The sequence below is a fragment of the Condylostylus longicornis genome, unplaced genomic scaffold (assembly GCF_029603195.1).
Source record: "Condylostylus longicornis isolate FDR11 unplaced genomic scaffold, ASM2960319v2 ptg000022l, whole genome shotgun sequence".
Classification (NCBI taxonomy): Eukaryota; Metazoa; Arthropoda; class Insecta; order Diptera; family Dolichopodidae; genus Condylostylus; species Condylostylus longicornis.
The window spans coordinates 2914948-2930511 of NW_026577991.1; the positions used below are offsets into that span (position 1 = coordinate 2914948).

At 21.5% G+C, this 15564-nt stretch overlaps 1 protein-coding gene across 3 annotated transcripts; it reads left to right on the top strand.

The window, feature by feature from the left end:
* Window positions 1-9088: 9088 nt before the first annotated feature.
* On the top strand, window positions 9089-15069 carry LOC129606865 (protein rhomboid). Of its 3 annotated transcripts, none has more exons than XM_055517472.1 (3): window positions 9089-10502; window positions 10725-11044; window positions 12553-15069. In XM_055517472.1, exons 1-3 carry the CDS (start codon window positions 10058-10060, stop codon window positions 13426-13428), a joined length of 1641 nt encoding a protein of 546 aa, XP_055373447.1. In that variant the 5' UTR covers window positions 9089-10057; the 3' UTR covers window positions 13429-15069. The 3 variants fall into 3 exon arrangements, with proteins under 3 accessions (XP_055373447.1, XP_055373448.1, XP_055373446.1); XM_055517473.1 differs by having other exon boundaries at window positions 10734-11044; XM_055517471.1 differs by having other exon boundaries at window positions 9089-11044.
* Window positions 15070-15564: the final 495 nt, after the last annotated feature.

Sequence of the window (15564 nt, forward strand, 5' to 3'; positions counted from 1 at the left end):
GGTAACCAACTATATATACTTATAAATAAGAAATATTTTTATTAAATAATTATATTCTATAATTATTATTATCACCATCATGTTTTTTTTATCAAAACTTTTGAAAATATACTTGTATACTTTTAATCTCTTACTTAAAGAACCTCTCCTTAACTCGTAATATACAATAAGTATAATATGTGATATAAAAGTATGAATTTAATAATAATAATATATTATTTGACTTTGTATAATATATGTATATGTATATTTAGTTATAAAAACATTGAAATTATATACATGATTGCATGATAAAATCACATTTAGTGGAATGTTTTTGGTTCCATTATACAGAATATCTTTATTTGTTATATAAATACGAGTATAATATCACACTATACAATATATATTGTTATATATTTAAGTTATGAGCTCTATAGTTGGTAGTTGTGGTAGTGTTATAGGGCATTATATGTGTATATATATATCTTATATAACACATTTATGAGAATAGAGCACATATAATAAATGCAAATGAACGTGTGAACGGTGACAATAATAATAATTTTCAGATCGATTTTTTGTTCATTCTTTCTTGATTTTTTTTTTTCATAATTCTCCTTTATTCTTATCAAAATTTTTCATTTTTGTTTTTTTGATTAAGACTTGATTTTTTTGTTTTTGTTTTTTTATAAAAGAATTTTTATAGAATTTTAAAAATGGAAAAAAACAGAAGTTAAAAAGAATTTTTGGTATTCCTTTTCAAAATATTCTTCAAATTTTACACCTTATATGAATATCTACCTCATGTGGTATGAGTACGCGTCCTATAGCTATGATGGAATCTGGCATGGAATCAAATTACATAAACATCATTCTTGGAATATTATTTAAGTAAATTTGAAAATTTTTGTGATTAATCAATAATTATCTTAATAAGCCGAAAGAAAGAAATATAACAATAAAATGGGGGAACCAAAAAAAAAAAAAAATGTTTAACAAAAATTATAAAATATGAGATAATTAAATAATTTGCTGGTACCAACATATGTATACATAAATTTGAGCAATTTTGGATATTATTGAGATATACAAAGAGAACAGCAAATAAAAAATTAGAGTCGGACCTGTTGTTATGTCAAAAGATTAAAAGAAACAATATAATTTTCATGTATGTATGTATTTTTGTAAATATTTTAAAAATAACCAGACGAAAGAGTAAAAGTTTTGGCTCATTTCTGACATAATTACTTTATGTATTGCAATTTTAAACCATAACGTCATAAATGACTTTTTAAACCAAAGCTGTCATATGATTTAATTGTGGAATTATGTTTTGTGTGTTAAATGACAATAATATTATTATAATATATTTAAATAATTGTTAGTAATTTTTCATTTCAACTTAATGAACCAAAAAAAAAAAAACAAATTAAGAGAAAATATTTCAAAAAAAATATATTTAACAGGTTAACAGACATTACCATATTGCATGACAGTTGACATTTGACAATTTTCAAATTTTTGGTTTTTTTTTTTTTTTTGTTTTATTAAAATGAAATCATCAACATTGTATACATATATTTATGATATTTAAATTTTATTAAATAATTTCAAAAACCACAGGTGTAAAAGTTAAATAAAAAACAACAAGAAGAATATTACAAAAAAAAATAATTCACAAAATGAGAAAAAGAGAAACCAAAAGTTCAAATATAAAAATGTCAAATTTTTATTGCATGACATTTTTGATCATTAAAAATTAAATATGTTGGGAGTCTCTGTTGCACGAAATTAAAAAAAAAATGAAATGAAGTAATTTATAAAAATTTCATGTCAAAAATGACATTAAATATAATTTAGTGCAATTTTTTGAGTAAATTCTGAAATTATATAAATTTAAATATGTTGGTATGGATGAAAAAGTTCAATGAAATTGTGTAGAATAGTTGAATTGTTGAATATAACCATAATTTTAAAGAAAATGTTAGACCAATAAAAAGAGAGTTGAGAAAGAGAGAAAATTATATTTATGGTATGAGTTGAGCACTTCTTTTCATAAAAAATAATTGAGCGTCGCTCGTGTATGATAAACAATTTCTATTGAATGACACCTGTCCAAATTTCACTTAATTCAAAAATCAAATGCATTTTCATATAGTTTATCAATACAAAATTAATAATCAATATAATTTGATAATAAATAATATTTTCATAATTTTAGGGTTCAAAATAGAAATTTATTTACCATGGAAACGATTATGTTATACATATTATAATAAATGTGGTATAAACACGTACTGCAACTGTTATACATATAAAATAATTTCCCCCGATAGCAGTTAAGATACCACATTAAAGCCTTTTTTTGTTCAAAAAATATATGAAATTAATATTTTTAATACGATTTACGAGAGTAGTAATTCAAAATATTATAATTGGTATTATTGTATTATTATACCACTATATTGTTATACAGTTATAATAGCTTTAAAAAATATTAAATTATAAGATTAAAATATCAAATATTATTATGAAAGCTTTACAATAATCATGAACATATTCCAAAATTAAATTCTCATATTGTGTAGCTACTCCTTTAATGACCTCAACTAAAGGACATTAAAAGAACAATTTTATACCTTTGTATTTCATAATATTCTTAAAATATTAATGAATTTTACATTTATATACATACAAATGTGCATAAAATTTATATTTTCTTAAATGCATTTCTTTCTTTCTCCTTAATCCTTTATTATTAATCTCTCTTCTATTGACAAAATGAATAAAGGATGTTTTCAAAATAATTCGGTTCAAACCCACATATTTAAATATTTATAAATAAAATATATTTTAAATACATGATCAATTCTTTCTAATTCAAATTTGAAAAAAGAAGAAAAAAAAATTTTAATTCTTAAGCCAAAATCTCTTCTATTATCCTTTTACATTTCCTTTTTAGCACAAAAACAAAAAAAAAAGGATATTATGGTATAATCTCTAAGCTTAGAGTTGAGAAAATTTAATTCTCTTAAAAAATTTAAGAAAAACCAAATTAAAATTCACATGCAATACAAAACAAGAAAATTATTCTTAAAATAATTTTTTTTTAAATATCCTTTTTGTATAACAATAAAATAAAAATTCATTTAACAAATTAAACATTTAATTTTTTAATGAATAAAATACCTACTGTTTCTTATTATATTTATAAAGATTTCTATATAAGATTAAATGATTTTATTCAATGAAAAAGAAGACTATAAGAAAATTAAAACCAAAACAATAAAAAATAAGGATATACTCTTCCTTACTACATAAGCACGCATGATGTGTTGTTAGTAAAGACATAAAATCCTTATTTTACTTTGATCCCTTAAAGAAGATTTTATTTACATGCCAATTAATAATCTCCTATGTAGTAGCATAAAACAGAGCAAGAAAATAACAAAAAATTTTGTTAAATGTCCTTTTTCCTATTGTTGCTGTGTTTTGAAGATAACCATCGTAACATTATCGTTATTTTTTTTTTTTTTGTTTTCTGCTGCTGGTTTTTTGTCATATTCTTACAATAGAAATGACCTAAACGTGATTTTAAATTGATTTTAATTTTTTTTTTCTCAAATTTTAAAGGATCACGTCTTAATTTTTCTCTTCCATATTATTATTATTTTTTGTTATACTTACTCTGAAAATTTTATGTCAATTCATTGTAAAATTTATATGTAAAGTAAAAGATAAATAAGAAAACATTTATTAGAAATGAAAAGGATTAATATAAAAGAGTGAAAGAGAAAATCAATTGAAAAGGAATGAGTTTAAGTAGCTTAATCCTATATGAGTTTAATATGAGAAAATTACTTTGCAAATTTTGCAAATAAGCTTAAGAAACACAAACAATTTCATGGGGATTTAAAAATTTAGTCTTTACTAATTTAATTATTTATGCATAAGTAATTAAGCAGACCAAATAATTAATTAGTGTATTAAGAGAATTTTAAATAATAAATTTGGAAATTTCTAAATATACAGCCTGTTTACTTGATATTTTCAAAAAATAAATTATTTTTTGAAAATATACACGAGAGAGTCCTATACCCGAGAGAGAGTCCTATAAGAGAGAGAGTAGATCGTTTTAGCATTATGAGTACTATATAATGCATAAAATGAGCTGTTCTCTCAAATATTACTCAATCAATATTCAATTTTTACCCATATATTGCATTATTTCAAATTTCTAACAACGCAAATATGTTGCATATAAAAAATTGCGGAATCACAGTATTAAATATCGAATAATTTATTGAAAATCTCAAATAAAATTGTAATTTTTTTAAAAATAATTATATAAAAAATTAAGTATATTTTAAAATTCTTTGTGTATAAGTATAGTTTATTACATTCTGTTCTGATTAATCTTATTATAAGTTTATTAACATTTCAAAATCTATAAAATCTATAAAATTTATTATATATATATATACAGAAATTGCATTTAAATGCTGTAATTATATAAAATGCATACATATAGTATACATACATAAACAAAAAGCTTGAATAAACCGATTATACTCAAAAAAGCGTAGGCTAATATACACTATTTTATAATAAAAATATGATGTGAAACCTTACAAAGAAAAATTGTTCATTTCTATAGATTATTCTTTAAATTTGGATTCTTTATATATGTAAGTACTTAATATATAAAATGAAGAATTAAAAAAATCCACCAATTTTTTTTTTTTTTTTGATTCAAAAGTACCTTATTTTCACAGGTTTTTATAGCATATAATTGCTATGTGTTGGTATATTATTAACGTTGATGAAGTTGGCCTTAATATTTATACTTAAACAAAATAATAATAATAAGGATTTGTTGATTAATTTTCATTCATATATATAAGTAAAGTGTCTACAATATGGCACACGCAATAATTTTCGGATTTTTTACATTTTATTTTTTTTAAATAAATTGCTTATTAGTTTACAAAACGCAAACTATATACTTTCATTTTTTATATAAAAAGTTCAAAGCTATCAGGTCCGGCTCTGATTTGTTTGATGCCCAACACGGTTTCCAAAAAATGCCTCTCTGTTTTCAAAGAAATGAATAGTATGCATAGTATCCAATAAACATTACACATTGCGCATATAAATTGTGCCCCTGTTTTCTGGCGCCCATTACAAATGATTACTTTGCATGTATGGTAAATCCGCAACTGTCTTTAATAATTATTACTTTTTTTAAAGGAATTTTGTTAAAAGAAATTTAATACAATTAAAAATTATTTACATTTTACATAATTACATTCAAAATTACGTTGCTAATCATTTAGAAATTATAATAATTTTGTGTAATCCGAAGAAAATCAGTAAATTTTCAGGAATATCAACTCCGAAAAATTCATAATTTTTTTTTGTTTTTCATTTTATAAATTAATTTAATTTAGTCACGAGAATTAATTTTCCATTTTTTCCATTCAATTGTTCTTTATTTTTGTAAACTATTGTATATGAAATTCAAACATGTACGCAAAATTTTTTAAAAATTACAAAAAATTTTTATAAAATGCGTTATCAAATAAATTCAAAATTCAGTAAACACCACCATATGGGCACTTTTTTTTTTAAAAAACATAACCCACAATTACAATACAATGTTGCAAAGTGTTTGATTGAAATACTTATACAATGTTGCAAAAACTGTTTGATCTCTCAAATAAACAAATCTAATATCATATTAAATGGTATGCAAGCACTATACGAACCTTATGAGGTAACCATATAAATAAATTTTAAATCAATCAAAATAATTTTTTATTCTTTGTTATTTTTTTATAATTTCCTTTAATCAATCAGAACTATAACAGTAAAATATATAAAATTAGAAATATTTATACCTCATATATTAAATAAAAGTTACGTCACTGCTCTATAAACTAGAAAATCATTAGGTAAATTTTTCAATTCTTATGAAAACGCAAGAAAATAAAAAATAAATTCGCATTCCATACAATAAAAATAGTAAGATTTTTTCAAATCGTAAATATTTTCATAGAGTTTTTTTTTTTTTTTTGTGAAAGAAATGAATAACGAAAATGGAATTATTAGTAAAAAATCACCTATCCATAAATAAATTGAAAAAAATAAAAATTGCATGAACGTCGTCTGTGAATTCTCTGGATGTGTGGTAGCTAAACACATACACATGTGCCTATTATACACATATTATAATTTGTATGTTATGTACATAGGTATAGCACTCATAAAAATGAAGAAAAACAAATAGAAAAACGAAGAATCTATATATGCAATAAAATGCATAATAAAATATAAAAGAATGTTTATTTATATGTAAACCTCATATGTGTTTGTATAATGTGTAATGGATACAAAATCAAAATAACCCACTTTTACCTATTATAGCTTACACCTCCTACTATAATATATAAATTTTATTTAAGACAAAAAAAAAAAACATAATATTTTTGTATATTAAATTGTGTATTTCTCTTTATACAATATTTATAATGCGTGCACGACAATGATATGCATATTAGTATGTGGTATTGCAAAAAATATGGTGACCATTTTTATTGATATATGTAAAAGAAAATAGATAAGAATGATTTTAAAAAAGACTTGCAGTTAATATATGCACCTAATACAAAATTAAGATTATTAAACGGTGGGATGGAGAGGGATAAAACTCATAGAAAAAAATGAGAAATTATGTTTCTGATATTAAAATTTTTTGAATATGCTAGGTGACTCTTATTTTATAAACTGGGAGATGAGTTATACAAATCGGGGCCTCGAAATCTCATTCAAAATTAGATTCGGAGTTGAAGAATCGGAGTCGAAATCGGAATCTAAGAGTAAGAATCCGACTCGGAGTCGGAACTGTTGGAAACAAGAAATGATAGGCAAAATCGGAGAAGGATTCAAGAATTCGAATTCGGAATTCCAAGACTTTTTAATTACTGTATGTAATAAAGGCAGTGTCAGAAATAAAGTTTTTAAAAAACTGTGTGTTTTAGAACAAAATTTTTAAAAACCTGGAATTTATATTATCAGAGAGCCGTTATCTCAATCGGAGTCAAATTTTAAATTTAAGGAAAAAAACAAGACAACTTTACTGATTCATTTTAAAAACAAATATTTTTAAAATATTTTAAATATAATTACTCCGAAAATAAGAACTCCGAAAAAACTCCGAAAATTTATTTTTTTTTGCAAAAAACAACAAAAAATTAAAATTAAAGTTCACAATTAATATTCATATTTTGGAATAATCTAAACCTATATATAAAATAATATTTTTAAAAATCCAAAAATTTAAAGAAAATTGTATTTATACATAAATAAATAAATAAAATAACTTACCTAAACACAAAACACATACTTCAAAAATAATTTTTTGTGATCTACTAACTTTTTTTTCTATTTTCAGATTATACATAAATATCAATTATATAAGTAATGATAGAAGAAACCGAACATATACAAAATATTAAACTGGCATTAAAATAACAACAATAATAAAAAAAACCATCTTGATGTGGTAGCACACCATAATATCAACAACACACGTATTAAAAAATTAACTTAACATACTTACCATATATACCATATATAGCACATATTATAACAAAAATATTTGACACAGTTGGCGCTTATGCAGAAATATTTCATGGTAAAAGAAAAAAAATTTAAGAAAAACGAAAACAAAAATTTGCAAACAAAAAAAAAACGAATTCCAGACGATTTTTTGAGAGACGATTTCCATTTCTGGATGCTATTTTAAGAATTTCACATTAAATACGAATAACAAGAAGAATATAACAACAACAAAATTTCGCTGGATTTATAATGTAAAACTGACTGCAAAATTTTATATATTGTAGATTTTATAACTTAAAACTTTAGCATTATTGTTTTTTCTTGTTACTATTATAATAATAACACGGCTAAACTTAATAACAAAGTAAAAAAAAATAAAAAAGAACCTAATACACGTACTTTGGCATTCATATTTTTTCGGTTTAAAATTTTGAAATATCTCCAAAGGAAACATAACACTTAACCAACGAACAAACCAAGTAACAGAACAACTTTAAAAAAAATTTCTATATATATATATATATACCATTGAGATTAAAACAACTGGAATTGCGAATAACATTAAAATCAAAAATAACAAAAATAACAAATATAGAAAAAGAGAGTATATGAATGAGAAATAGAAAATTTAAAAAAAAAAGAGAGTAGGAAAGAAGAAGATAAAAATATATTATTATACAACAAGAGATATATAAAAAAAAGTGAAGAAAGGTGAACATTATAACAGTCAGTTAGCAAGATTCTTACAATTTTTAATATATATACATATATATACAAAATATATATAAAATATTGGTAATATTCTTACATTCTTATACAATTTTTATTATACTGTGATTTTCAAGTTTTATATATTACGTATATACTGTGCACAATAAAATATAATATACACAAACGTTTTCAAATATTTTCGTTGCCCAACATTCCACAAATCAAACACATATACTCACATATATAACATAAAATTCTTTTTGGATTTCGCATTGTATTTATTCCCGATACAATATATTCTGGATATTTTATAATAAATAAAAAGGCAGAAAGAAAACAGAAAGAGATTTTGCAACCAAAAAAAAAAAAAAAAAAAAAATTTAATAAAGGTGCAGAAAACAGCGAAAAATTCCAACATACGCACAAAACTAAAGTTAAAATATATTTCGTCATATATATCAAAACTATATATATACATATATAATGTATAAAGAATTAATAAAATTAAAGAAACGACGACGACTAAGGACATTTTTTTAAATAAAAGAATAAAATTTTATTAAAAGCAAAGTATACACACCAATTATATATGAATTAAAATTGGGGCTTGTTCTATACCTATACATTTACTTGAATTTGTTCTTTATCCTACATATATTCTATTATATACTTCATATATCAATTTTTTCGGAATTTATTGTTATACAAATAAATCTATACAAAAAATTCTTATGTTACATGAATGAAAATTGAAACAAAAATTAGTAAAAAAACTAGAATAAAATTAATAAGGAAAAAAAAAACTAAGGAATTTTATTACAAAAAAATATTTTGTACAACGAACTATAACGAAATATAACGAAGAACATTATTTTAAAAAAAAAAATCCATTCAAACATAGTATGAATAAGCATTTGGAAAACATATATGATACCAATGATACCAATAGAATTAAATGTCATACAATAAAATTATATAAGTAATTATAAAAATTCATTTATTAACTATATAGAATTGTATGTGCATTGCAACTAGTCAAGAAAACAAAGAAAAAGTAAATCTCAAAAAAAAAAAAACATAAATAAAAAATTTATTGATCAAATAAGCAGACGGAATCAAGAAAGAAAGAATCGAAAAAAAAAGAAATAAAATCAGAAATTTTTTAAATTAAATGTCGATTTCATCTTGATTTTTATCTTCAACTTTTCGATTCGAATACAATTTCTGATCGAACTGAAAAAGAAGAAGAAAGAAGAATAAACAAAATTCAAGGACAAAAAATAAAAAAAGGAAACGCAATTTTTGTTTTTTGCTGCTTATTTTTTTTACTTTTGTTTTTATTATAAATTTCTTTGTTTAAGAAAAATTTCTTATATATACAAAAATTTGTAATCGAAAATTTCATATTAAACATCGAATTTTTATTGATTTATTCGATTCAATCGAGTTTATTACTACCATTAATAATAACTACTGTTATAACAATTATTGTTATGCCAACATCATAGCTGATTACAAAAAAACAAAGAAAAAGCAACAAAAAAATTAAAAATATTTGAGAAAATTAAAACAAAAAAAAACTGTTATACAACAAATATCAACAACAGCATTACAACAAAAATCATCTATTTCTTCATCAACATCCAAAAATTATCTACAATAAAATATTTATTAAGATAATCATTATCAAGATACAAAAAACAATACAACATAAACCAAAACAAAAAAAAAACATTTAAGAATGTTTCCTGAAGAATTAACAGATGTACGTATTTCATTACCATCATCACCAATAACAACAACAATAGCAACAACACAAACAGCAACATCAATATCATCAAATTCAATTACAATTCCAATTCAATCACAATCATTTATTACACAAACAAAATCTATTAATGAAAATCAACAACAACAACAAGAACATGACGAACAACAGCAACCAGAGCAACAACATAATGAACAACACAACAATAAAAAATCAAATGAAAATGAAAAAATTTTAGCACAAAATATTGATGATAATGAAAAAAAATTAATAAAAAATCAAAATGAAAGAATAGAAAAAACAGGATCGGCACAAGCCAATATTATTGATGTTGTCATTGACATTCCAACATTATCATCATTATCATCTGAAGTAATAACAAAAACAATAAAAATAGAAAATGATATTAAATTAAAAGGTGAATCAAATCAAATTAAAAAAAAATCATTATTATCATTATCATCAATAATACCAACATTTTTAAAATCATCTCCATCATCTGTATCATCTGAATCATTATCATCATCACAAGCTACATCTGTATCATCTTCATCAATATTAACATTAAAATCATCATATTTACCATGTTCATTATTTACAAGAAAATTAATTATACCATTAAAAAATGAATTAATATCAGTGATTACAGGAGCATCAATACAATTACCATCATCAATATCATCATCAACATCATCAATATTACCATCAAAATTAATAGAATTACCATCATCATCATCATCATCATCATCAACAACAATATCATTGCCAACATCATCTACATCAGGAATAAAATCAGAAATAATAACAATTGATCGAATAATTGATTGTAAAGAAATTTATAACGATAAAAAACAACAACAACAAGAACAACAGCAACAAATCAAAAAATATAATGCAATAGATCATCATTATAAATTCATCCCACCACCTTTATTTGTGATACTTGTTTCAATAATCGAGGTATGTATTTTTTCATATATCATTTTTTTATATACATATATACTATTGTAGTTATGATTTATACAGTACAGACCCTTTTATATTTAATGTGAATGAAATTTAATGAGACCCTATTAATTTTATTAAAAATTTATAGAGAGCGTTGAGTGAAAATATATTTGCAGGTTCTTGTTACTCCTTTTTGCAATACATTTTCAACTCAGAATTGTAACTTCCTCTCAATTGAGATCTCTCATTTCACTACCAATTTTACAACTCTGACTGAGTACTTTCAATGAAAATTAAATTCATAACAAGCCAAAAAATAAAATTTTGAGAAATTTGTTTTTTAATTATTACAAAAATTTTGCATACTTTTAGGGGCATATCATGTGATATTCACAATTTAAATATGTTATTCCTCCTAGAATTAAATTAAAATGATTCCAAGAAATAAAATACGTAAAATTAAACACAATTTGCAAAATTAAGAGTTTAAGACTGGAATTTATTTATTTAGTTAGGATCTTTAATATTTGATTTTATAGTTGGAACGTCCATAAGACTAATGAGATGGCCACATTGAATTGCATTTATAAGAATAAAAATTATTTATTTATTTTATTCTTAATATTTTTATTTTAAAAAAATAAAAATGAAATATTTATCATCAACTTAATGGCAAACAAAAATAAAAATTAATTCCACAATAAAAAATGAATTTTTTTTGCTCTCCTATATTTTCTTCTGATTCTTTTTCTTTTTGTATAAGTACTCATATATTACAAAAAAAAACAAAAATTGTTATATAGTTTTTTATAATGAATTTTATAAAAATAGCTCCTTTAAAAAAATTCCTTTATTGTCTGCTAAATGCATACACACATATTTTATCAGTACATTATTGAATATTTTCGATTTTATATTATTAATTATTTATTACACTATAATATGTGCGCCTGTATAATTCTAGAATGCCCACATATTCATGTTAAAAAAACAACACAAATAGCTATAGAAATATTTTTTTTTTTCAATTTTTTTTAATGTTTCCATTTAATTAAATTTATATATTAACTTTGTAAATGTAATAAGTCTGAAATGATTTATAATCTAATTCAAGAATTGTATGGCACGCTTTTAATATTATCGAATTCAAAAGAAAACAATACGAGTATGTATTATGTACTTAGAATCTTTTATATAGTCTACACTTAAATTTGTTTAATACAATTACTAACGATGAAAGAATTTATGTACTCCATATGAGTTAATCTTTGACTATTATTGTTATTATTATGATATTTAATCGAGATTGAAATATTCTCGACAATAATAGAACAATTTTATATAAAATTACTCAATGGCTCGATTATATTTTAAAAAATTAAATATGATTTCAAATTAAAATGAGAATTACTAATACCAATCCAAAATTATTTTTAGTAAAATTAATAAAATTTAATAAAATTTAAATTTAATTCCAATTTATATTCATAATATTTTTTTTGTTTATTATATATTTTCAGATAGCAGTATTTTTATATGAATCATGGGCAATGAAATATCAAGATGATTATAATAGTAGTAATGATGGTATACCAGTACCAAGTGATTCTGTATTAGTATATCGTCCAGATAGAAGACAAGAAGTATGGCGTTTTTTTTCATATATGGTATTACATGCTAATTGGTTTCATTTAAGTTTTAATGTTATTGTACAATTAATAATTGGTATACCATTAGAATTAATACATGGTTCAATACGAATATGTTGTATATATTTGGCTGGTGTATTTGCTGGTTCACTTGGTACAAGTGTTGTTGATTCAAAAGTATATTTAGTTGGTGCTAGTGGTGGTGTTTATGCGTTATTAGGTTCACATTTAGCAAATATATTATTAAATTATAAAAATATTAAATATGTAACAATAAAATTAATATCAATATTTATATTTGGTATATGTGATATTGGTTTTGCAATATATACACGTTATTTTCAAAAAGTTGATGTTATTATTAATGTACATATTGGTAATGATGAAAGAACAAGTACAATAAGTGTTATTAATCCATCACCACCAATATCATATATTGCACATTTATCTGGTATATTAGCTGGTTTAACAATTGGTTTATTAATATTAAAAAATTTTCATAATAATAATATTAATGATTTATTAATTAATAATAATAATAATAATAGAGAAAATGATAATATTAATAATAAAAATTTTTATAAATATTATAAAATTTTATTATGGTGGACAGCATTATTTATTTATATGGCATTTATAATATTTACAATAACATTTAATATTATGAATACAATGACACCACAAATATTAGAAGAGAAAGGACAAGTAATAAAACAATATTTGTTTCATGATTTGGGTAGTTCCTAAAATATAAGAGAGAAAAAAAATTTAAATTTCAGTATTTACTTTTTTCTTTATTAATAAAATAATTAATTTTTTTTTTAATTTAATTTAATTTAAATAGTAAAATTATCCACAAATAATTTAAATATTTATTTTTGTTTTCCTTATTTTTTTTTTAATAATTTATTTAAATTATTTTGAAATATTTAATATTTATAATTATGAAATTCACATACTCGTATGTATGCAAAACAGAAAAGAAATATGAAAAGTGAATAAGTTGTAAGAATATTAAAAGCCGAAAATTTTTATAGAAACGTTCCCAAATTTGTGAACCAAATTGTTGTGATATTACCAAAGACTGATTGATTGATGATTGTTTATTGAAAAAACTAAATTGGAATGAATTGGTTTTTTTTTTGTTTTTGCTTAATAAATTAAAAATATTTATTATTTTAAATTTTATAATTTTTAAAATTTCAAATCAGATTTTTCAATATTTAGAAAATAAATATTTAATAAAAAATTATGTAATAAAATTAAATTTGTAATTTAATTTAATTTGTATATAGTATCTTTTGTTTACCAGAAAAAAAAGTCAAAATTTAAAATGACAAAATGTTGACATTGATTTTGCAAATAACATAAAAAATTAACAATGGCACACATAATTCAAGTTGCAAACCAAAAATTTTTGATTATGTCATATTATGTTTTGCAATATCTTTAACTAACAAATTATTTGACAATTTTATTCATTCAAGTCATCCCATTTATTGTCAAAAACAAATTATATGTGAATAATTGATGACGTCTAATAAAAATTCAAAAATTATGATCAGAAATTGCAAATTGTATAAGCGCAAATGCATTATTTTTTTTACAAAGCAACAACACTGTTTTATAGGCATTGCTTCAATTATTTGTGCACTTCAATTATTTGTGCAAAGTATTCAATAGCGTTTGCAAAATGAATGTCACAAATATATATAATTCATTTATATAACAATATTATTGTATATGAATTGCAAAAAAAAAATCTGTAATATATAATAATTGTATAATATTGTGTCACAATATTTTAAATTATTCAAAAATAATTCAAAAAATTTAAAATCAAAAAATTTAATTTTAAAAATTAATTTAAATTTTGTATTTTAGTAAATAAAATAAATAATGTATTCTTTTTTTTTGTGTATATAATGCAATAAAATACCAAAAATTTATATAATTATTTTTTTTTTCCAAATACTGAAAAAATAATATAAAATAATAGTCCGCTGAGAATTATTTTATTCCATACTCGTATACGTCATTTATACGTCAGTTGTTGGCATTTTGACATTTAACATAAATGCTATCAAAACCGAATTACAGCCGGACATAGAATAATATGAAATTCCATATATTTCGGAAACGGTCACAAATACGAAAAACTGGATTATAGATTTGAAAAGGGCATATTGAAGAGTTAACCATTTTAAAAATGTGACAAGGACTAAAATAATTCTAAAAAAAATTATTGAATAATTACAATTGATAAATATTAAAATTTTCCTTTAGAAGACTATTATTAAGGAATTTCAAAAATATAACAATTTTTATTTGGTGTATGCCAGTTTAAACCAAAGAAAATATTTTATGCAATCGAAAAAAAAAACAAAAAAAATTCTATTTGTTTTTTTATTTTTTGCAAGAAACCCACACTAAAACACAAAAAAAAAACACAAGAAAATGTTGTAAATATTAAAAAATGAATATTTTAAAATATTTCATTCTCACTAATTATATAATTACATTTAATATTAAAATATTTAAAATTATTATTATTAAAGAAAGAAAATCATGTTTCTATTAGCTTTTATTTCCTTTATATAAAAATGTGTTAAATTACATAACTATTATATACATATATAAAATAATATATTTAATATTTATAATTAAAATTAGTTAATATGAAAAAATTGTAATAATTTAATAAAAATAATTAGAAGATTGTAAAACGTGCACAAAGATTTTTAATTTATAAATTATAATATATTTGTATTAATTTATATATTAAGTATATAGTATTGAATGTATGTAATTTCTAAAAATAAAAAATACAATTATATTAAAAAAATTAAAAAAAAAAATTAAAGAATAAAAACACTGCCAAAT

Coding starts and splice junctions, on each gene's coding strand:
- LOC129606865 (XM_055517471.1), top strand. CDS start 10,058: ATGTTTCCTGAAGAATTAACAGATGTACGTATTTCATTACCATCATCA. Junction 11,045..12,552: donor TACTTGTTTCAATAATCGAG/GTATGTATTTTT, acceptor ATATATTTTCAG/ATAGCAGTATTTTTATATGA.